General features: G+C 37.3%; 3 protein-coding genes across 4 annotated transcripts; 2 read left to right on the top strand and 1 right to left on the bottom strand.

Moving 5' to 3' along the window:
* Positions 1–2,214: 2,214 nt before the first annotated feature.
* LOC113742376 (uncharacterized) lies at positions 2,215–2,679 on the top strand. Its single transcript, XM_027270214.1, has one exon. It carries the CDS (start codon positions 2,215–2,217, stop codon positions 2,677–2,679), a length of 465 nt encoding a protein of 154 aa, XP_027126015.1.
* An 11,989-nt stretch (positions 2,680–14,668) lies between these two features.
* On the top strand, positions 14,669–17,500 carry LOC113743034 (RING-box protein 1a-like). Of its 2 annotated transcripts, XR_003460946.2 has the most exons (6): positions 14,669–14,862; positions 15,023–15,073; positions 15,161–15,220; positions 16,875–16,946; positions 17,030–17,245; positions 17,316–17,500. XR_003460946.2 is itself a non-coding variant. In XM_027271090.2 (5 exons), the coding sequence occupies exons 1-5, from the start codon at positions 14,742–14,744 to the stop codon at positions 17,065–17,067; spliced, it is 342 nt and encodes a 113-aa protein (XP_027126891.1). In that variant the 5' UTR covers positions 14,669–14,741; the 3' UTR covers positions 17,068–17,500. The 2 variants fall into 2 exon arrangements, 1 of the variants encoding a protein (XP_027126891.1); XM_027271090.2 differs by having other exon boundaries at positions 17,030–17,500.
* A 434-nt stretch (positions 17,501–17,934) lies between these two features.
* LOC113743032 (subtilisin-like protease SBT1.4) lies at positions 17,935–20,809 on the bottom strand. Its single transcript, XM_027271089.2, has one exon. It carries the CDS (start codon positions 20,669–20,671, stop codon positions 18,338–18,340), a length of 2,334 nt encoding a protein of 777 aa, XP_027126890.1. The 5' UTR covers positions 20,672–20,809; the 3' UTR covers positions 17,935–18,337.
* Between the last annotated feature and the right edge of the window lie 1,970 nt (positions 20,810–22,779).

Here is a 22,779-nt window from a genome sequence, read left to right as displayed (position 1 = left end):
TGTGGGAGGAGAGGAATTGACCAATTATCACTCCTGTCCTGCAAGTTTGGCAGCTTCAATTCAACCATTATCTCCAGTGACCAGTCCATTCCATGCGGTTGGTTGGTGGCTGCTCACAAGGCTTGGGAGTTTGGTCCGTCAATGGTTTCTTAGTTCACGCTTTTGAAAAGGTCCTTTAGCCTTGTTTGGACAGACGTTTTTTCGCCGGAAAATTGCATCGTTTTTTATGTTCATATTTTCGTATTATTTTTTTTCTCACATACATCAAAATATTATAATAATTTTTTTTTTAAAAAAAAAATCCTAGAAAATGCAATCCAACTTCCTAAGGAATAAGGATTGTGCCTTTTAGTGAAATACATATAGATAAACGGATACGCGAGCTCTCTCTTTAAGGTTCCTTCATTCTCACTTTTTCTTTATATCCTTTGTATATTTTTGTGGTAGGATTTGGATGAGTCTACCAAACCCAATATTGTATACTGCTTTCTGTCTTGACAGTACGAATTACTAAAATCAACAAACTGCGTAGATCAGATGACGATGATGAGGTTATCATAGTATATTATATTAGGAAGGTAATGGCATGTGTAGATTACAGCATGGTTTGGAGGAGGTGGGCTTCATGCTTTGCTAAGCTTAATGTTTGCTGATGGATACATTATTGATCCTCCGATTTTTAGTTAATACTTGATAAAGAGGAGGAGTGCCGTACTATGTCCCCAGAGCCACATCTCATTAACGTAGTATGAGAAGAATAGTTCGAACCCATTTTCTTGCCCAGAACGTACGTAACAAGATGCTACAAATACGAAACCATGGAGGAAAGAAATAGACAGCTATTAGGTATACCAGGAACCCCCCCCACAAAAAAAAAAAAAAAAAAATCAGCGTATTTTCTCTGGCAGGGTTTGACGTTTGAACCCGCTGCTAATGAGAAAAGTAAAGCTGCTGCATGCAGCGAGAAAGAAAAAGAAAGAGACTACCAGTAGACAATTAGCCATAGTGAAACTGGACCTGTCGAACAATGAAATTCTAATTTTGACCTTAAAGGGTTACTTGTAGAAATAAATAGCAGTACGACTTCTTCTTTTCTTCTTCTTCTTTTTTTTTTTTTTTTTTAATTTTCCTCTCTCTCTCTCTCTCTCTCCCCCTTTGTTATTGGTGAGGTCCTGCCAATGAGGTCGAGAGCAGCCGAGACCGGAGGATGCCCCTTTTGCTCGGACCATTGAATTTCCTTGAAATTCTTATTAGTGTTTAGGTTTAGGGGGTCAACAGTCGGACCGCAGAAGGATCAGCAAACTGTTCGTCATTTTGACCCGAATTCCTTCCGTCCAGTATCGTGTCACACAATGCAATGCAATGCATTCCCATGTTAGAGTTTTGACAAGTCAAAACGCTGACTATTAGAACAATTCACTTTCTCCACGTACACGCACTTGCGTTGCGTCGGTCAGTAATCGGCTAGGCTTTGTTTTGGGGCAGGTATGGGTCGAATGGTTTGGTTTGAGGCGATGGAGTGTAAGTAAATGGTCTCCCATTTGATATCTGTCATTTTATCTTTTGTGTAACCTCGTCGTCAGAATAAACGGGGATGTTCAATTCAATTGACCATCATAGTACGTAAGTACTATTTGAGTCTATTTCTTCTCAGGCACGAAGTTGCCCGTGTTTGGGCCGCGCGACTGCCAACCAATTGACAAAACCATAATCTCCGTAAGGAGGGAGTATTCCTGCATTTAGTTGACCCAATTTCGAGAACGGGTCAAGCCTGGGACCTGCATGTCCAAGACGCGATCGCAGTTTCAACAAAGTATTTAAATTCTGTCATCGTTAGACCAAAATGGATATTCTAAATAATACGAGTTGAGTGTTTAGACACAACACATACATTTGTTTCACGGCATTTGACTTTTTAATGTGAGACGGAATATTACATATCAAATCAGCGTGTCGTGTTTCAGCCACTAGAATGGACTAAAATGCGCATCAACTTTAGCTAACATTTCCGTACTGGATGGACCTGCAGGAGCACGAAATTTGGATCTTCTTAACATGTTCGCTTTTAGAAGCAGTTCAATAACAGGAGCAGCGAGCCAATGGTGGTGATTAACAAAGCCCTGATGGAATGGAATGAATTTCATCTGGCACAAGGGGGGGGGGGGGAGCAAAACATGACAACCTGGTGGCTGGAGAGCAGGAAAAGGGTAGGAGATGGGATACACCGCAAGCGGGCTGGACCAAAAACTCAACAAGGCAGGGTGGGGTATAGCGGCCAGGAACAGCTCAGGGGAATTGGCAGGTGCATGGGCGAGACCAACTGAAGGTTGTGCTGAGGTACAGGTGGAGGAAGCTCTGGCAATACGAGAAGCTATGGTACTAGCTAAACAAATGGGTTGGAGGAACGCGGAACTGGAATCAGACTGTAAGCACGTGGTAGACAAAATCAATGCAAGGGAAGAGGAAGTCAGCATAGCCATTATTCAGTTGGATATTTGGAGGATGATGAAAGAATTTGACCAATGTTGTTTTTCCTATACTAGAAGGAGCAACAACTATGTAAGTCACTATTTACCAAAGTTTGCTATAACTCTGATTGATGTAGCTGAATGGAAGCTTAGCTTTTCAGCGTGGCTGCTTGAATTAGTTCAGGCAGATTTACCGGAGCAGTTGCTCTGACTTTGTACTTGTTGATGCTTAATACAATTAATGTTACCGTTTGGGAAAAAAAAAAAAAAAAAACATGTTCGCTTTTTGGATGGGCATAGGCACTTGGCGGCATACCATCGTCCCCGAGAAGAATATAGGAAATTCATCAGAAGAAGAAAAAAAAAACCCAAACTATCGACAATTTCTGCTGACGGATTTTAATATAACTGTGGGTAAAAGTTAAAACCATTGACCAAATCTAGTGTTCTTTCCGCCCGCAATCACAAGCCACAACTCACAAGACAGAAACTCGCTGCTACAAAACAAGAGCTCCGTAATCATGCAAGGCCCCACCATGCTGCGATCATTTTTAGTTTCTTGGGGCCAATCTCTCTTTTGATGAATTATTCATTTATTTCAGCCAGAAATACGATATACACGTGTTAATGGCCGGACCTGTTGGGAGCCATGTCAACAAAAATATCATTCGGTAGGGACCCAAATGAATTGAACCAATTAAATTAGTGATCGTTTTCAACTTTTTCATCTTTCACTTCGGTCGGACCATTTTTTTGTGTTGGATCTCACATCTAACACGTGAAATTTCAATTCCCAAGCGAAAACAGTAATGATCGCATCTGAGTTTATTTTGTTAGCCCGTGAGTTCTTAAAATCTGAGCCAACCTACGTGAGGGCTCTCTGGATTTATGTAGTCAACATTTCAGTATGCTTCTTTGTTTTTTTTTTTTTTTAATTTGAAAATGGTGTTAGTACGACTCCATATTGATCAGAAAATATTGATTTTTTTTTTCCAATCTTCTCCTCAGTGTTTTCACCGTTGTGTTGGTATTGAAAGGTAACTGGCATCGGAAGTCTTGTGATGTTAACTCGGAATGTCCAGCAGTAAGTTGAATTAATTGCTTGTGGATTTGGGATGATGAAAAAGCCACGTTGTTCCCCGATCCTCCACACACAAAAAAGTAAAAATTGTTAGTATTCAGCGGTCGAACAAAGTCATGAACAAACCCAAACCGATATTTATAAGAAGAAGATTAAAAAAAAAAAAATCATTTGATCACTATCGAAGAAATGAAAAACAAAAAAAAAATTGAGAATACACAAAACTTTACTGCGTAGTAGTAGCATTTAAGCATGTTTATATTCGGCCTCGTTCTTACTTCTTCGTCGTTAGTCGTTTGTAACGTTTGAACTTGTCTGCTTTGCCGCGGGTTTGCTTAAAGTTAGTCGAACGCGTATGAATCTATAGACTGCGAGGATGTAGTTAAGATTTTCAAGGGGAATACAATGGCAAATGTGACATGGCCGAATGGGAAAGTTGAATTCTATGAAAATGTGCATGACTTAATGGCATCATATATTCATATGTGCATGTATTAGTTTACACGTGAGAAGATTTTAATTAACGCATCGGTGTATAAATTGTTGATTGTGGTTGATTTCATAGGAGAGTTTGATCGATCGAGCGTGTTTGGATTACAAATTTATCTCAAATAATATTTTGCTTGCATCATAAACACATTTTTCAATCTAATTTTTTTATATTCCAAACTATTTTTTATCTCACATATCACAACAAGTGTTACAGTAATTATTTCAAATAATACTTTATCCAAAACACAAAAAAATTTCTAGCAAAGAAGAAAAATATTTTGTGAATATGCATAGATTATTTTTGAGTTCGATTAACGAATAGGGACTTTGTTAATGGTGAAAAATATCTCATGATGTAGATTGATTAAGGACATAGTTTCACCAAAAAAAAAAAAAAACAAAGGGCGCTAAATATATTCTTTTCATCCACAGGATGATAGTTGGAGTGGGTACTCACGAAGAATTGATGGGGTGGGAATGAGACGTAGTGGGAGGTCATTTTCTCCCTAGTTGAAAAATGGGGCAAGGCTCTGTCACCCGCCTAAATATAAATGTAAATATTTAATATTTTTAGTTATAGGAGTGACTTATAAGTATCAGATTATGTATATGTAATATAATTACTATTATTAGTTATACTAATAATTATATATTTATAATAATAAAAATTATTGATCAGTTATACTAATATATTTATATTAAATTATTAATTATATTTTTTTATTAATCACACATTTATTTTATTAGCTCTCGTGGACACATTGTGGGGGCCGTGGGGAACACTTGGGCAGGGGAGAGGGCGCGGCCATGTGACGTGTTTGCAATTTTGCATCCGCAATTCTGCCTCGATAATTCCTGTTTGTATATTTGGGCTCGGGTTGGACCTATCCACACAGGCCTTCGACTAGCAGTCACAATTGATTTGTGCTAAACTACAACAACAGATGTGAATTTTCTCGTCGAGTTTCCTATTTAGAAGAAAACAGGCCCAAACAACAATCACCCACCTGTCTAACTAACTTAAACAGGCTGTGTTGTTTTGGGCGTCAGGACATGGGTGTAATTTAGAAGCAACGGGCAAAAAGAACTCACAAGTAGGGCTGCAAACGGATTGAGTCGCGAGCGACTCGAGTCAAATTCGAGTTCAAAATATTAAGCTCGTTAGCTCGCGAGTCAGCTCGCGAGTTTGAGTATATATATATATATTTTTTTATTTAATAATCAAATTATGTATATTATATTTTTTTATTTTTTATTTTTATAGTAAAATTACGTATATATTCTTAATATTTTATTATTTATTAAGAAAAAAATATTATTTTTATTTATTTTTTTAAAAATAAAATATTTATTTTTTTTATTTTTTCGAGCTCGAGCTCGAGCTCGAAAATTGCTGGCTCGTCAAGCTCGATTTTGGTAAAATTTAGTCGAGACTCGGCTCGATTAGTTCAAAACTCGACTCGACTCGACTCGTTTGCAGCCCTACTCACAAGTAGAGGTGGCAAATCAACCCACTTAATTAAATTTACCCATACCCGCCCATGAATAGATGGGTATGGGTATCTTAAATTTTTGTATATGGGTATAAATGGGTTACCCAATAATACCCATTTAATAAATAGGTATTATTGGGTAACCCATCAAACCCAATTAACCCATTTACAATTCTCTTCCCCCCAAGTCTCTTCTTTTCCCCCACCCATTTTTTTTTCAAATTATTTATTTTGTCATGATGTTAACTACTTTTGTTTCATTATTATTATTATTATTATTTGTTGGTTTTATCTTATTATTTTATTTTCTCTTAGTTTGTTAACTTACTCATTTTTCAGCATTACTAATTTATGATAAATTTTAGCCTATTTTCTTATCTTTCTAAAATGAAATTTTAAATTTATATATGAAAAAAATGTTAGGGGTTCAAAATTTTTGGATTAAGTTTTTATATTAATTTTTATAGTACTTAGTTCAAATTTTTATATTCTTATTATTCAATTATTAAATAATAGGTAATTTTGTGACACAGAGTATAAATGAAAAAAAATTGATAATTAAGTTTATTGAACATTATAAATAAATATTTAAAACTAATGATGGGTACAAAGAGTAGTATAAATTGATAACTTAGTTTGCAAAAATGAATTTAAATGAGTTTACAAAAAGTTAAAATAAATGGGTTATAAATGGGTAATTGAGTTATCCAATTCATTTTTTGACTTACTCATTTATTCCCATCTAATTAAATAGGTATGAATGAGTTGACTCAGTTATACCCATTACTCATTTTACCCAACCCAAACCCGCCCAAGTCACCCATTTTGACACTTCTACTCACAAGGCATCAGAGAGGCGGAGAAGATACAAGACTCTACGCTTAACGGATCAGGGCTTTTTGGTTTACAACTAAATGCAGCAAATTTTTTTTTTTGAATTATACTAAACTAAAAATTATGTGATGTAGCTCACGATTACTAGAAGTTGTACGTAAAAATCCGTTTGAATAGACAACATTTGAGCATTTGTTTGATAGCCAATTTTACACTTTTTTCATTTTGTTGTCAGCCCAACTTTTCACTAATTATATTGATTGTGGTCTTAACACTAGTTATATTTAATTTGGCAAAGGAAAATGAAAATTATTTTTTGGTTTAAATAAATAATATATTCGAGGGCTATGTCTGGATGGCAAAATTTTCCAAAAAAATGTTTCACTTGTATCATAAACACATTTCTCAGTTCACCTTTTTATATTCTCAACCACCTTTTTATCTCACATACATCACATCACAAAAAATGCTACAGTAATTATTTCAAATAATTATTTGGAATAAAGCTCTATCCAAACAATTAGTAAATGGAGTCAAAACATTTCTAACTAATCTTGAATGTGCTTAGTACATGGAGTCAAAAGGTATGATTAATTATGAGCATAAAGGGGCTTTTTGTAAAAAATAATTCAAAGTTATTGGATGGAAATATCTGAGCAATTTCATGACAATGAGGATGAATTTGACGGATTAGGTCGTTGTCAATTTGATGCTAATATTAACAAAAGGGGAATGAGTTCTAATTTCCATACTCAATGAAAGCTACCGTTTGTTATCCAAACGAATGTAAAGAAAGATGTAACCCGTGTGAAATTAGTAAAGGTTTAGATAATCATCGGGTGATTTTTGAAGCGATAGCAGGTTTATAAGAAAATGAATGATGGTGTAGACGTGGAGTCCAATTAAACATTGAAAAATTGCCTAAAAAAAAAACAATTAAACATTGACAATCGTCTACCGTCTGTCGGGTTCCCGTAAAGTTTATGCACATATCAATTGCCGTATCAGGATCTAAAATTTGTACAATCATTTCAGATCTCCTCTAACTACCAAGTCCTTAAACAATGAGAAGTTAATTAAGACCCCTGCACCCTCCGCCAATAAAAGGTGTCTTTCTGCCCCAAAACAACTCTACCTGAACATACAAATTATTGCCGCCGGAAAGGGCCAACAACAAGCGCATTATGATGAATTTTTTGATTGCAACGAAAAACGGGCAGATTCGAAAGGGATGCATTCGGGGCAATAGTTTCTTAATGCATCGTCATCTAAGAATCTTTCCATTTTCCTAGGGGTGGTGGTGGGGTTGGAGTGCTATGGTTTCATTCGATAAAAGAGAGGCTGATGTTCAAGAAATGCTGTTGACATTTTCGAGTTCTAACTTGATCAGAGGATGCTAATTAAGATGAGTTATACAGTGTTATGAGATGTTCTCGCCTCTCTTTGTTTGCGGAAATGAAGAACAAAAGGCCTTGTTTCGATTGCAGTTTTCGTCGGAAAATTACGTTGTTTTTCGTGATCACATTTCCCTATTATCTTTTTTTTCTCACATATATTAAATCGTTACAGTAATTTTTCTATGAAAAATCATGAAAAATGCAATTCAAACGCAATCTTAGTTTATTGGCCGGCCGATGAAGATGATAGCATCTATAGATCGATAATAGATGACCCATGAGAGGATGTCGTGTCGTTGTCCAATGTCCATTACTCGTTTGTCCTGTGAGAGTACAGTGCGATATATACTAACTGTACCAATTGCCATGCAGGGCAACTGTTTGTTGTTTCTTGAGATAAAAGCAAGACTTCAAGCGTCGCTCGATCACTTTCCATTCGTTGAGCAGTACTGTACAAAATACCAATTACGCATACAGCTGGACCATATTTTGTTATGGTGCGGTATTCGGGTATTGGTCTCCATGTGAGTCCAACTCAACTCGACTCAACTCAATTCAAAGAGTATCTTTTTTTTTTTTTGTCAAAGTCAGTAGATTTTTGGACGCTTTTTTACTAATTTTAACTCCGTGAGAACCCTTGAAAATCGGCAACTTTTGAAGGTCTCACAGGAAACTAATATACTAACCACTCAAACCCTTCCAACTCCGATGTGGGATATCAACCTCCACAAGGGAGTCTGCCAGACCTAAGGAGACCCCATACCCCCCAATAACTGAGACTGATGTCTTTTTTGTCAAAATCAACAGATTTTTGGACGTTTTTTTTCCTAACCTTAACTCCGTAAGAACCCTCAAAAACCGACAACTTTTGAAGATCTCACAGGAAACTAATATACTAACCACCCAAACCCCCAACCCTGACGCGGGATATCAACCTTCACAAGCGAGCCAACTCAAAGAGTATCCATTCTTTTCTTTTTTGACAATAATATGTGTTGCATTGCAATAATGAATTGAGCGTTGCGGCAGCCAAACTTCGTAGATTGTACTTTGTCAAGAATAAAACAAAACCCTCATGCCTCAAGTGTCAATGACAGCCCATCTGCCTGTCCAGCTACGTTCGATCACTGCAGCAACTATTCCACAGACCTATTGCTCCCGCTAAAAGTACAGTACTTCTCAAGCAGTTAAAAATATAAAAACCACCCACTTATTATTATGTCCATTTAATAAAAATATTAAATTCGTGAACATGCGCATCTTCATTTGTTATCTAGTTCAAACTTCAAACCAGTTTGCTGACTCCTGAAGCGTAGATAAGCAGAGACATGATGATATTCACGGGGTGTAAATAAGTAACAGTGTGGAATAAAAAATATATAAAAAACAGTAATCATTTTGTTCTCGATTAATTAATTTGAACTAAAACTTGTGAGACCTACGATGATGGATGATTCGTACATTTTTCAATAAAAACTCCTTAAATAATTATTTCTTTCATGCAAACAAATGGTCGATGCAACAGGTGATAATTACAATTTAGAATTTAAGTGTGTAACATAATTATACGCAGGGTAGTTTAGAAATGTTTATAACAAAAGGCTAAAAGCGCTATAACATTTCAGGAAAAGTATTCCAAAAACCGGCACGAACCTTGTGATCAATCTAGGAGTTCAACCAGAGTAGCATGATGAAACCTCTCCCGGTTTCTTAGTTCGCATTGTTAGTGTGTGATCGATTATCATCATACTTGTCTGTCGGGCGAAATTTTGTTTTGAAAAAAAAAAAAAAAGATTTTTCTTTTCTTCTTTTTTTTTTTCCCCTTAAAAGAAGAAAGAAATTTAGAAAAGGAAGACGGAGCAGCTAAAAGTAAGAGGTTGAGATCGGCAACTGGAACTTATTACATGATCACGGAAACTGAACCCGAAAATGGTATGAATTTATACATGATGATGAAGAAGATGATGAGGCGGATGGGTTGAAACTGAGCGGTGGTGGTCTAAGGCATAGTTGTTGGGGAAGCTGTTGAAGGACAGACCCATGACGGGAACAGCAAATGAAGTCTCTATCAGGATTCTCTGCTGGAAAGGCTCCATCGCACCTCCTGCTTCCATCAGCTCCTTCACTAAACCACCATAATAATCCTTGAGCTTCTTCACCATGCAAATATACTTGTGCTTCAGCGCCCTCAACTTCACACGTCTCCAGAGCCTCACCAGAAAGAATCTCCTGCGGGGCTTCTTCCCACCAGCTCCTCCTAGTCGGACGGTGGGCAGCTTCGTCCTCCTCCGGAATGACAGTCGCCATCGGCCTGTCGTCCACCGGAAGTGGGCGGAGGAGGAATGCACGGGGGTCATTTTGGTGGGAGTGAATGGGGCAGTTTCGGCTTTGGAAACTTGGGCCATTACAATTGGTAGGTAGCAGCAGTATGGGTGTTATTGAAATCTAGCAGTAATTACTAATGCCTAATTTGTATGGAGGGGGGAATGGGGAACTAGGGACTAGGGACTAGGGCCCGGGGAGATCACTTGGAATCCTCGGTGACATATTTTTCTATGTCAATCCAATGCCACCTATAGTATTGCGCCAAGTGTCCCATTATTATTTATACTTTAATTTTTTAATAATTCAACTTGGTTTGGTTTAACACAAGTGTAAATAATAACATGACACTTGGCACAATATTATAGGTGACATTGGATTGGCATAGAAAACATGTCACCGAGGATCCGAAGTGCTGGGCACTTGGAATCCTCGGTGACATATTTTTCTATGTCAATCCAATGCCACCTATAGTATTGCGCCAAGTGTCCCAGGAGACGAGGCCCATGAGGGAAGGTAATAAATGAGAAAGGAGTTGACCGTGCCTCAAAGCATCTTTTCTTTTCGTCTTTATTAGACTATACAACAAGACACCTTCTTTTATTTTAAGAAGGGAAAAAAAAAAATCGTCATGGTGGTGAGATTTTGTGATCGGCACGAATTAGTGGATAAATATTTCCAATGTAATAATAATAAGATGGAGTATAGTATTATTATTATTATTATTTTAATTATGGGATTACTTACGTCCTTAACTCTTGCTCCGGCTTTAATTTTGGAACATATATATATGTCTCTTCATATGACTAATCCTGATTTTCGAATTTTCTTGTTGTACTCATTAACACTGCCCTGTGCTGGTTGGCTTTTTATATTGAATCAGTACATTTCATTTTCGAACGGCATGGAGCAAAATTGGCATACTACTACTACTATTTGGAGAGAAACGAGTCTGTCGTATTATGGGCTCTAAAATAGGGCATGTTGAGTGAGGATATGATGATATCATGAAATCTTTTCTTGTTCGGCTGTACCCATACAACAACTTTTGCGCCTCATATTATTGTCAAGCGGATCTTAGCCAGAGGATTAAAATACTATAACAACTTCTTGTAGCTTATTAGCGTTTCATGGAGTATCTTTTTTCCCCTTCTTCTTGACCTTTATTATTCAAGCTGCCTTCCTCAAGGAAGCCACCAGGAAGTTCGCTTATCCGAGGAAAAAGTACAGATTGATGATGTGAAAATTTGATTTCAATGTGAAGATGGGTATAACATGAGTGAATTGAGTTGATTTTCATTTCTTATTGGTGACATCTCATCTAGTAAAACCTGTGTTTATAAACTTGGATCGGTCGGATAAAATCTATGTTTTTTAACTTGGACCGGATGGGGCCGTCCGACCGATCAAATCTAAAAATCGGTCAAGTGTCCGGTCCAAATTATTCTAAAAGATCATGTGGATAAAAACTCGGTCAAATTCGATCAAAAAATCGGATTTGACCGGAAAACCAGAAGAAGCGTTGGGGTCAAAGCCCTTTTTTTTTTAAAGGTAAAATTTTTTCAATATTTTGTTTTGACCCCTAAGTTGTTAAAAATTATTAATATACCTCAAATATTTCATACTTTATAAATGTTGTCCTAAAATTTGATGTTATTTTTCAATCAAGTCTATTATTTTAATTATAAACTTGCTAATGTTCATTAAATAATATAAATTGCTACTTAATCATTCTAATTTCTTTGTATTTTCTTGTTAAATATATATATGAATATATCTTTATTAATATTAACATGCTCTTAAGTATTTTACATATAACATTTTAAAATTTAAATAATTTTTATTTATAACGTCATCCGATTCAATCCCGATCGAATCCCATTGAATCCATTAACCCCTGACTTATGAGTTCGACCGAATCGATACCGGTCCGAGTTTGAAAACATAAGATAAAACAACTGCGTTCTTCAACTTGTATATGTGCATTAACTCTATAATTGATGTGAGTGCCGCGATAACGAAGGATTAGCCAATTTTAAGAGTTTAGGCAAAGCTAGCCTGCTACTCATTCAATATGACAGTTGACAACCGGTCACGCAATTTGAATTGTAAAAAGGTTGTTGGTAGCGTTGTGACATTACAACTTGGCACATCCCAGAAAGGCAGAAAGCCACTACATATGTCCCTTTGAATATACGTTTTAAGAAAGAAAAGAAAGTCCAATTGTCCAAAAACAGAAAAAAAAAAAGAAAAAAAAGAAAAAGCAGAGGGTAAATGAACCAAATTGCTTGCAAGCTGCTCACAAGCAACTCAATCAAAAACTCAACCTGAATTTAATCAAATTAGTAATTGGTACCTTTTTAGAGTTGTATCATTAATTCATTTCTTTTCTTTTAGAGCAATGTTTTTTTTTTTTTTTTGTCAGCAAGGAGGCTATTGTAGGGGCTAGTGAGTATACAGACCCAACTAAATCAAGGGAGTACTATGACACAAACTTTAGATTTTTTTCGCTGCTTGTGAGGTTTGAACCCTCACCAATAACTCAAGAGGAACTTAAGTCCCTCCCTGGTGGCCAGGGAGCCATTGGCCAGTGGTTATTTCTTTTAGAGCAGTGTACACTACAAAGATTCCACAGGCAACAATGACAAAGGACTGGATGGCACTTAAGTTAACACCCACAATCTATCCCTACGGTCAACCCATACTGCCATTTCTATTTCTATATTTAAAAAAAAAAAAAGGAAAGGATTCATATTAATAATACTCCAGCAGTGAAAGAGCTTTTAGATCCCAGAATGTCACCATGGAAGCCCACCTAAATCCACACCACAGGCAGTTCTGATTTGGATCGTCACAAAGAGACACAAAAACCTGAAGAAGTGGGTCAGAAGTTCCCATGTTCGGTCACTGTCTCTAAAGGCTTGACAAATAACATCCATCCTGGATAGAATTACATGGGCCTTTACTCCTTCCAAAGTGCTGTAGGTGCGGCCCAAATACATGTCCAACTTGTACTAACCTTATCCCGTGGTTAAGATAAGTCAGGAGTGCTAACATGATTAATTAATTTGAGTTTGACGTTATTATTAACGGATAATTGCAGAAACCTCCCCTGAGATTTCTAATATTTGCACTGACCTCTCTTATGATTTGAAAAATTACACCGACCTCCCCTAAGGTTACTAATCCTTTGCAAATTTAGTCCAAACAATTAAAATATTATTTAGGGAGTGAAATTAGAATTTTGTACTAGATTTGCCCTTTGTGCTACATGTCCAATGAATGACAAAGTACTATAAATCAATTAACAATTAATAAATTTTAAGAAGTATATAATTTATAGACAAACACGCATTATTAATTTAAAATACCGGTTTTTTACGGATATTTACTTTTAAATATTTAATTTGTAATAAATATATCAATATTTGTAAGTAAAATTTAAAAAGTGTTACAGTAATATTCTTGCAAAAAAGAAATAGATAGGTTATTTATTTAATATAAATTAAATATTTAAAAAAAAAGAAATGACTCATAAAGTATTAAATTTTTATGGCTTTCATCCGTTATATGAGTAAAGTATTCGCTCTTTATGTGCATTTTATTCATTTAATTTATGTTAAATATATAAATATTTGTAACTAAAATTAAAAAAGTGTTATATTAATATTTTTACGGAAGAGAGATTGGTAGGTTTTGTATTTAATAAAAATTAAATATTTGAAAGTAAATACAAATCTGTATTTGAGCGTAAATATTTGTATTAAATTAAATATTTGAAAGTAAAATACCCGTAAAGAACCGGTACTTTAAATAGTTACCAGCTTTTTATGGACAAACACGCATTACTCATTTAAAGTACAGGTTTTTTACAGGTATTTTATTTTCAAACATTTAATTTATGATAAATATATCAATGTTTGTAAGTAAAATTCAAAAAGTGTTACAATAATATTCTTGCAAAAAGGAAATTGGTAAGTTATTTATTTAATATAAATTAAATATTAAAAAAAGAAATAGCCCATAAAGTATTAATTCTTTATGACTTTCATCTATTACACGAGTAAAGTATTTACTCTTTATGGGCATTTTATTCTGAATCATTTAATTTATGTTAAATACATAATTGTTTGTAACTAAAATTGAAAAAGTGTTATATTAATATTTTTACGGAAGAAAGATTGGTAGTTTTTTTATTTAACAAAAATTAAATATTTGAAAGTAAATATAAATCTATATTTGAGCGTAAATATTTATATTAAATTAAATGTTTGAAAGTAAAATACTCATAAAGAGTTAGTACTCTAAATAGGTAATGTGTATTTGCCTATAAACTATATTCCTTAAAGTTTATTAATTGTTAATTGATTTGTAGTACTTTGTCATTCATTGGACATGTAGTACAAAGGATAAATTTGGTAAAAAATTCTAATTTCATTCCCTAAAATAATATTTTAATCGTTTGGACTGAATTTACAAAGGATTAGTAATCTCAGGGGAAGTCAGTGTAATTTTTCAAACCACAGGGGAGGTCAGTTCAAATGTCACGAGTTTTCTGCAATTATCCCTATTAGTAATTATAGAAGAAAGGTTTTGTAATATTCCGCAGAACTACCCAAAAGCCCTAGAAAATCACGATTAATCGTCCCTGGCAATGGACACCGACGTGATTATGGTTCCCGCCGGCGAAGGATCTTCATCGGCTCCAGCTGCTTCAAAAAAGCCTAAACGCTTCGAGATCAAGAAGTGGAATGCTGTTGCCCTTTGGGCTTGGGGTAAGTAGTCCTTCCCTTTTAATTTCTCTGTTTGTAGATTAAGACTAATCATCTTATGCTGGTCTAGTAGTTGTTCTCTAAATTCAGAAGGTCTTTGCTTAGTTTTTTCATTTTTATGATTATGTAATTTTGGTCTGGAATCTTGGGTTTATTTGTGCAGATATTGTTGTGGACAACTGTGCCATCTGCAGGAATCATATCATGGATCTATGTGAGTTCCTGTGAAGCATTTCTCAGTATTCGTGAGCTGAAGATGAATTTATGTGAAGATTTATAAATAACAAAAATTCGATTGCAGGTATCGAGTGTCAGGCCAATCAAGCTAGCGCCACAAGTGAGGAGTGCACTGTTGCGTGGGGTATGTGTCGGAATCTAATCCCTAACACAAGCATTTGCCAAAGATGTTTGTTGATATTTCGAATTTAAAGGTTTCTCATGTGATTTTGATGCATAGCTTCTTTAGCTGCAAATGTATGGGTGATATAGTTTATGTAACATGTTTGTTTTAGCTGTAGACTGTTTTTCAACAAATCTTGATTGTTTACATTTGCTGCTGTGGATGATGATGTACTTGTGACTGGAATTCATATACGTAATTGCTTTTTTCAGCTTTAGAGAATTTCATTAAAGAATCCTAATGTTGGGGAGGAATCTGAAGATGAAGAGGAAAAAGGATGAGATGTACATCTACAAATCTTGAAGCTGATTTCACGCAATTTAATCAAGAAAAATGTAATATTAAAAAAAATTGATCTCTGTTATGTGCAATTGATAGGGCCTAAGGGAGATCCGGTGACAGGAGTATAATTAGGTGAAATTTAGTTTGTGGAAATAACCTCCCCATGTTGAACGTTCAATAGCAAACTGCAGTTTGCCAGAGAAACTTTGATTCCTAGATAATAGCTCTAAATCTGCTACTATTAAGGCCTGAACTTACTTCATATTGGTAAACATGCTAATACTGATACTCATGGCTAAAACTATCTGCTTAATTGAAGAATTAGCCAGCCTGCTGCACTTTAATGTAGTCCATGGGTATTAATTTTGACTCTCTTTCTCTCTCTCAACCCCATGTAAAAATTGAACTCCTTTCTATTTAAGTTCTTATTCTATCTTTTTTTTTCGGAGATTCTATGTGATATTTATTTCATCGTTGGCTCTTCTTGATTGACATCCTTAGGTTCCAGAAAACTTCATGGAAGATGAGGTTGGATCTCTGAAGTGTTTATTATCTTTCATTCTTCCAAGTTTTCAAACATGGGTTTTGGAAATAATCTTTTATCTCCTCTTTAGGGAAGCAAATTCTTGCTCTTCTCTGTGTTGATTTTTTTATGAAACCTTTGGTAGAGAAAAAAACCTGAGGCACCTTTGATAATTTGATGTTTCAACTTTTCTACTCGGTTTCCCTCTTTGTTTGGTTTGCTATCTTTTCTTTTATGCTTCCTTTAGTGCATATAGAATCAGCTAGCCTTTTCTAGTTTAAGATGACTAAGAGGCTGAGAATAACTATATTGTACAAATAGTCTATGATGTTTCAAACTTTTTGATGACGGTGAAAACCCTATAAAATCTAATTTCCACATCTCGTGTATTTGTGCAAACAGACTCTTTTTTTGGGTAACTTGGAATTAAATTGATAATTAAGGTTTCTTGCATAATACTTTCCTGTAACTGATTGTTTGGGCTGGGGTCACTTGGGAATGGAAGAATATATAAGCTCTCCATACCTTGCTTTCCTAATATGCAAGTGAATAATTGACACAGTGCAGCATATTGCTTGTGCCACATAAATGGTCTTATTTGCTACTCCCCAAATTAGAATTCTCTTTTTGTATTAGTTTTATCTAACAAGTGAGTTTGCATATTGCATAGTCTGGTCTTTTTTCTTTTTCTTCATTTCTTAATGCATGTGTGTATTTGTAAGAGCTTTGCAGATAAAGTTAATAATAGTTGTATCAGTTCTGTTTGTTACAATTCTGGTATCTTAATCATGTTCTTGATTATGTTTGTAGGCGTATGTAATCATGCTTTTCATTTCCACTGCATCAGCCGTTGGCTCAAAACCCGTCAAGTTTGCCCCCTCGGTATTTGCTTTAGCTCAGTCTTTGTTTGATATCCTTTACAAGCAGGTCAAATATATAACTTGAACGTTTGGTCTCTGTTGCAGACAATAGCGAGTGGGAGTTTCAGAAATATGGTCACTAGAAGGTACAGTGAGAGACAATGGTGGAAAGGAATTATCTGATTGTAATACTCATCCAGGGGAACTGAACAACAGCAAAATCTGCAAAGTTTTGGAAACTTGAAGGCTTTGTTAAAGAATGCTGTGATTCATCCTTTTTTGACCTTTTAAATTGAGCCCTGCGAGTTTTGGAATGCACAAGTAGGTTCTGAAGCTCTTTTTATGTTTAAAAAAGAGTTCATGTAAGAATATCTTATGGGTATTGTAACAGGTTGAAGAAGTCGCATTGGAGCGTCTAACCTTAAGCATTAGCTAAGGCCGATTTTCCACCGGGACAACTCTTCATCTGACTACAATTATGACTTGCGTTTAAAAAATTGTCTGCCTGTAACTTATACTTAGCACCATACCATATTACTGGAAAAGTCCAACGTTGCGGTCTTGCATTATATTTCATATGGGTTCAGATTAATGATTAATGGAAAAGTAAATGGAAGGGATTGATGATTATGGCTGTGTGAGAATAGTTTTGTTTCGCCTTTTCCGTTCGATCCTTTGTTGTTAAGGACAGTTCTAGGTTCTAGGTTCTTCATTACGTGGTAGACCAGGGTTTTGAGTGACTTAGAGAAATGAATTGGTTACTGTTTGCCTCCTGGATCTTTTGATGCCGCTGGAATTTCATCTCCTAAAGAGTCCTCATCCATCATGCCATATTCTGCACATTCGTGACTCAGAATGTTACTCTTATCTCCGCTTGATCTGCACCCTCTCCTGCATCCCGATCGATCGTATGGCCTAACCTAACCATATCCTAGTAATGCAAGATAGAACTGATGGGGCTATGCGGAAGAAAAGAAAATGCAACAAGAACTCTCAGAAAAGGAAAAGGGTACGGAAACTAATGCGCTTCCTTTATCAGGGACGGCGTGTAACATGTAGCATTCCAATTTAACTAGTAGTAATAATAAATCCATACATGGACGCTGCGAGGGAATTCAGGCATCAGGCCCTCCCAGTCCCAAACATGGGTGGGAGGGAGGTATGAATGAACTTTCTAGCACAGCAAATTCTTGTCGGACGGACATACTCTGAAACAACCAAGCTCTACCATTAAGCAGCGTTTGTTCTGTCAACTCCGCTCGCTTCCCGGTTATAAAAAGCGTTCGTGGGCAAAGCTATTTGTTCTTCACGATTGATCCTTACAGCTAACTCTTTACAAAAGCTAAAACAACCTCATTGCACAGCGGCTGAGCGATTTACCGGTATTCATTTCTTTTCCCCCAATTTGAAACCTCACATGGATTCCGCAGATGGAGACAGACGCCAAACAACTGCAATTGGGCTTCTCACAAGGTGCTCCCCATCGCTCCACTCTAGTGACCCAAACGCAGGCTTGAGGGCACCAACAAGGATGCCACTTGCAGTCGTAAATGAGACCTCATACGACAACGTATCGTTCCCTTGGCTGAATACCAGCTGACTCGGTGAAACAGTCACCTCCACAGACGGAGGAGCATTTACTTTCACCTCATACACGGCCTCTGCATTGCTCCCCACATTCTTAACTACCCTCGTATACTTAACCACGCTGTTGCCGGGACTGAAGACCACCGAGAACGATGGATAATTCAAGTCTCCCGGGGTACCCATCCCCTGGGCACCGCAATCCACCGGAACAGGCCCATCCCTCACAAACACTGCTATCCTCCCCGGACTGTACCCGACGGCACATAAAAATGCCACGTAATCACTGGTTCCCAGGTCGTAAACCAAACCAGGATTGAGCGCCCTGTTGGGATCCACGTGTCCCGACCCGTGAACAAACGGGTTCGACTCTTCCCCGGTGGCAAGGTCCTTAATGCTCTCTCCGATGTTGTCCACGTTGTAAGCAGTGGTCATTAGAGCCGATTTAATAGCCGCCGGAGTCCACTTTGGATGGGCTTTACGAAGCAGTGCCGCTAATCCACTCACATGAGGACACGACATGGACGTCCCCGATGCAATATTGAACTCCACCCTTCTCGGGTCAATGTCCAACTGGGATGGGCCAACCAACCCGGTCCAACCAGCTAGGATATTCACCCCGGGCGCAATCACATCTGGCTTTAGAATCTCCGGCGTCAAATGATTCGGACCGCGGCTCGAGAATGCCGCCACACGCGGCGCCGACGGTGAGCTCCCGATAACCGTTCCTCTAAAAACAATGGTAGCCGTCGGCGAGGGTTCAGACCTGAGGTAGCTCTTAATTTTGTCGCCGGCCTTTTGCCCCACATTCGTAGCCGGAATTAGATGCGAATCCGCGATGAGCTCTTCCCCGGAATCTGCAAGGTTTGCCAGTATCATCCCGCCGCCGCCGGCTAATTTGACTGCGGTTCCTTTGGCCATTCTGGCATTTCCACCACCGCGGTCGCATATCACAATCTTCCCCTTGACTTTGGAAGAATCAAGCCTGCCTTCATAACAGTAGCTGCTTCCGCAATCCCCTGCATAAACCAGCGGAAGCTGAGTATCCCCCAGGGGCTCGCCGGCATACAGCGACACGCCGCCGTATATGCTTCCATCGCCTAGAACAACATCCGCAGGGAACTCCCGATCGATGGTGGAAGCACCGACTGTAAGAATCCACGGCGCGATATTCACGGCAGTGTAGGGACCTGGACCAGAATTTCCCGCGGAGCAAGAGGTCACGATCCCGTACTTCGCAGCGCCAAACGCACCAATTGCAATGGAATCATGATCATACTGGGGAGCGTAGCCATTGGCGCCAACAGAAAGGGAGATGACGTGAACTCCATCGTCAATGGCTTGATCCATGGCTGCTAATATATCTGAATCGAAACATCCTGCGCTCCAACAGATCTTGTAGGCGGCAACCCTGGCCTTAATCGCCATTCCTCTGGCCTCGCCTCGAGCGTATTCATAGAGGCTGGCGTTCTTCACCACCGATCCAGCTGCGGTGGATGCGGTATGCGTTCCATGACCTTCTGAATCTCTAGGGGACTTGGATTCTCCTGCTTCTTGCAAGGACATTCCCAAATTGGCCTCGTATCCTTTGTAATAAGCTCTAGCGCCTATAATTTTTTTGTTACACGAAGTTGGGGGAAAATCCGGGCCCGTCTCACATACACCTTTCCAGCTTGAAGGAACAGGAGAAAGGCCTTCATCAGAGAAGCTAGGACGTTCGGGCCAGATGCCCGTGTCGAGGACAGCTACGATGATGTCCTCGGCGTAGTCAGAATTGGGCCAGATGCCGAAGAAGTCGTCTAGGCCGAGGAAGTGAGGGGTGCGGGTGGTGTGGAGTTGGCGGACGCTGTCGGGGACAACGGAGAGGACGCAGCGGCGACGGCGGAGCTCTGCAGCCTGGGAGGAGGTGAGGCGGGCAGAAAAGCCGTGAACAGCGTGGTCATAGGTGTAGATGAGCTTGGTAGGGGGGTGGTGAGCGGAAAGGGGGGAGAGAGAGCGGAGGATGGAAGAGTACCAGTGGTGGTGGGTGGGGAAAACGGAGGGCTTTTGGGCCTTGGCAACATGGACGATGTAGGTTTCCCGACCGTCGGATGAGGCAGCGATGATTAGAGCAGGGATGTAAAAGAGGGAGAGGATGAGGAGTACGGAAGACAGAGAAGCCATTGGAGCCCAAATGGTAGGAGATGCGGATGACGATGAAGATATTTCTAATGTCCCATTCCTATATAGGCTTGGTGCACTGTCGGGGGAGCAGGCGGGGCATCCTTGTGATTGGCCGGTGTTGTTACAGGTTACCGTGGTACTATTTTTTTTTTTTCATAGACAGAGGAAGATACACACATAATTAGGGTTAGGTTAGAAACACTCAGCAGTTACGGTAGTACTAAAGTGCAGTAACTTTAATATATTTTCTTTTCGATTTCAAAAATTCTTAATAGAAATGCTACACCATAGAAAAGAAGAGGTCGGGGTCGAAGCAAGGTGGCATGTTTTTGGCATTTTGAGAGTTATGATTGAAGAACCAAAGTACCAAAAATTTTGCAAATGTTTCTTAAATCCAATTTGTGACCGCCAACTCTTGGGTAAGGGGCGCGATTAGCATATAATTGGGGTGGAAGGGCGTGCGGCCGGCTGCTTATCTTCCAGGGGCCAATCATGAGCAATTATTTGGAAAACCCACTATTCTATTCGTAAAAAATTATTTGATTACATCATAAATACATATTAATCAACTACTCTTTCATATTTTTAATTATCTTTTCATTACATATATATTATATTAAAAAAATGATAATATATTTTTTTAAAAAATTATTTGAAATAATCTCCAGTCCAAAGCACTCTCGATTATTACTGCTTGTCTTTCTCTATAACAAATAAAAGCCCAGCTTGCAGCAGAAAGTGACACCAAAAAGAATGGGAAAATATATCATGTTTGGCAAGTAGCCATGCTTGGATTGCTTGTTTTCGTCGGAAAATATTGTCGTTTTCTGTGATCACATTTCCATATCACCTTTTTTCCTTATATATATCAAATCGCTACAGTAATTTTTCCATGAAAAATGACGGAAAATGCAATCCAAACACAACATTTTTGTCAAATTTGTCTATTAAAAGTTTTTGAGTAAGTTTTATATATATTGACAGTGTATAAACTATCAACATTTGATTCATGATATGTGTGCAAAAGTTGAATTTCAAATTCAAATTTTGTACAGTTATCATTCATCCAACGCTGACAGTATGTACACTGTCAGTATAGGAAAGATTAATCCTAAATTTTTTAATAACTTTTACTACAATAATCTCAAAAAAATTCTAAAAATTTACACATTTCAAAAATTTTTTCTATAACTTTACAGTAAACTACAATAAAATTTTAATTAAGCATAAACAAAACTCATTTGCCAAATAAAGCCATTGATGGCAAACTGGATGCCAACTCTCTCTCTCTCTCTCTCTCTCTCTCTCTAGGAAGATGGTTATGGTTGCAATCTTGTGCATCTTTAATAGCAATTGTGAAAAAGAAAATGATTGCAAAAGAAAACGACAACGGACACTTGTTGCTTGTAAACCTTACACGCTATCATACGCATTATTCATCCAACATTTCTCATTCCTAGCTTTTCCAACAAGTATCAAATAAAAATAATTCTGCAAATAATTTTCCATAGTACCAGCGTATAACTTTATTTTAGATATAAAAACACAAATAATACTCCCTATGTCCCATTGTGATAGTTTTAATTTTTTTCACATAATTGAAGAAAAAGTCGTTAACTTTATTAGAATAATAAATTTATATTGCTATTTTTCTAAAATACCCTTACATTAAATAAAGTATAATTTTATATTAATTATTTATGAAAACTTGAATTGATGGTTTATGAAAATTTGAATTGATGGTCAAGAAAAAATCAATTCTCATTTTACATTAAATAGGGTAGTTTATATTCAATAATAATATATATTAAATAAGATAATTTATAGTAATAACAACCTATATTGAATAAGGTTATTTTAGAGAAATTAAAAGATAACTACATTTTTCAATTGAAAAATGAACTATAATTTGGAACAGGTGAAAAAAAAAAAGACTATCAAAATAGCACGGAAGAAATGGTAGAGTAGTTGAGCGTATTCCAATGATTTCCAAATAACCAAATTTTTAAAAAAAAAAAAAAAACCAAACTATCCACGCTTCTCGGTTTACAAAGTCAATGCACGTCCACGCCTCTGATCTCATGTCTCCATTTCGCCTTGCCTCTCCT

This window comes from Coffea arabica, chromosome 4c, assembly GCF_036785885.1.
Source record: "Coffea arabica cultivar ET-39 chromosome 4c, Coffea Arabica ET-39 HiFi, whole genome shotgun sequence".
Taxonomy (NCBI): Eukaryota; Viridiplantae; Streptophyta; class Magnoliopsida; order Gentianales; family Rubiaceae; genus Coffea; species Coffea arabica.
This window is presented reverse-complemented; position numbering and strand designations above follow the sequence as displayed.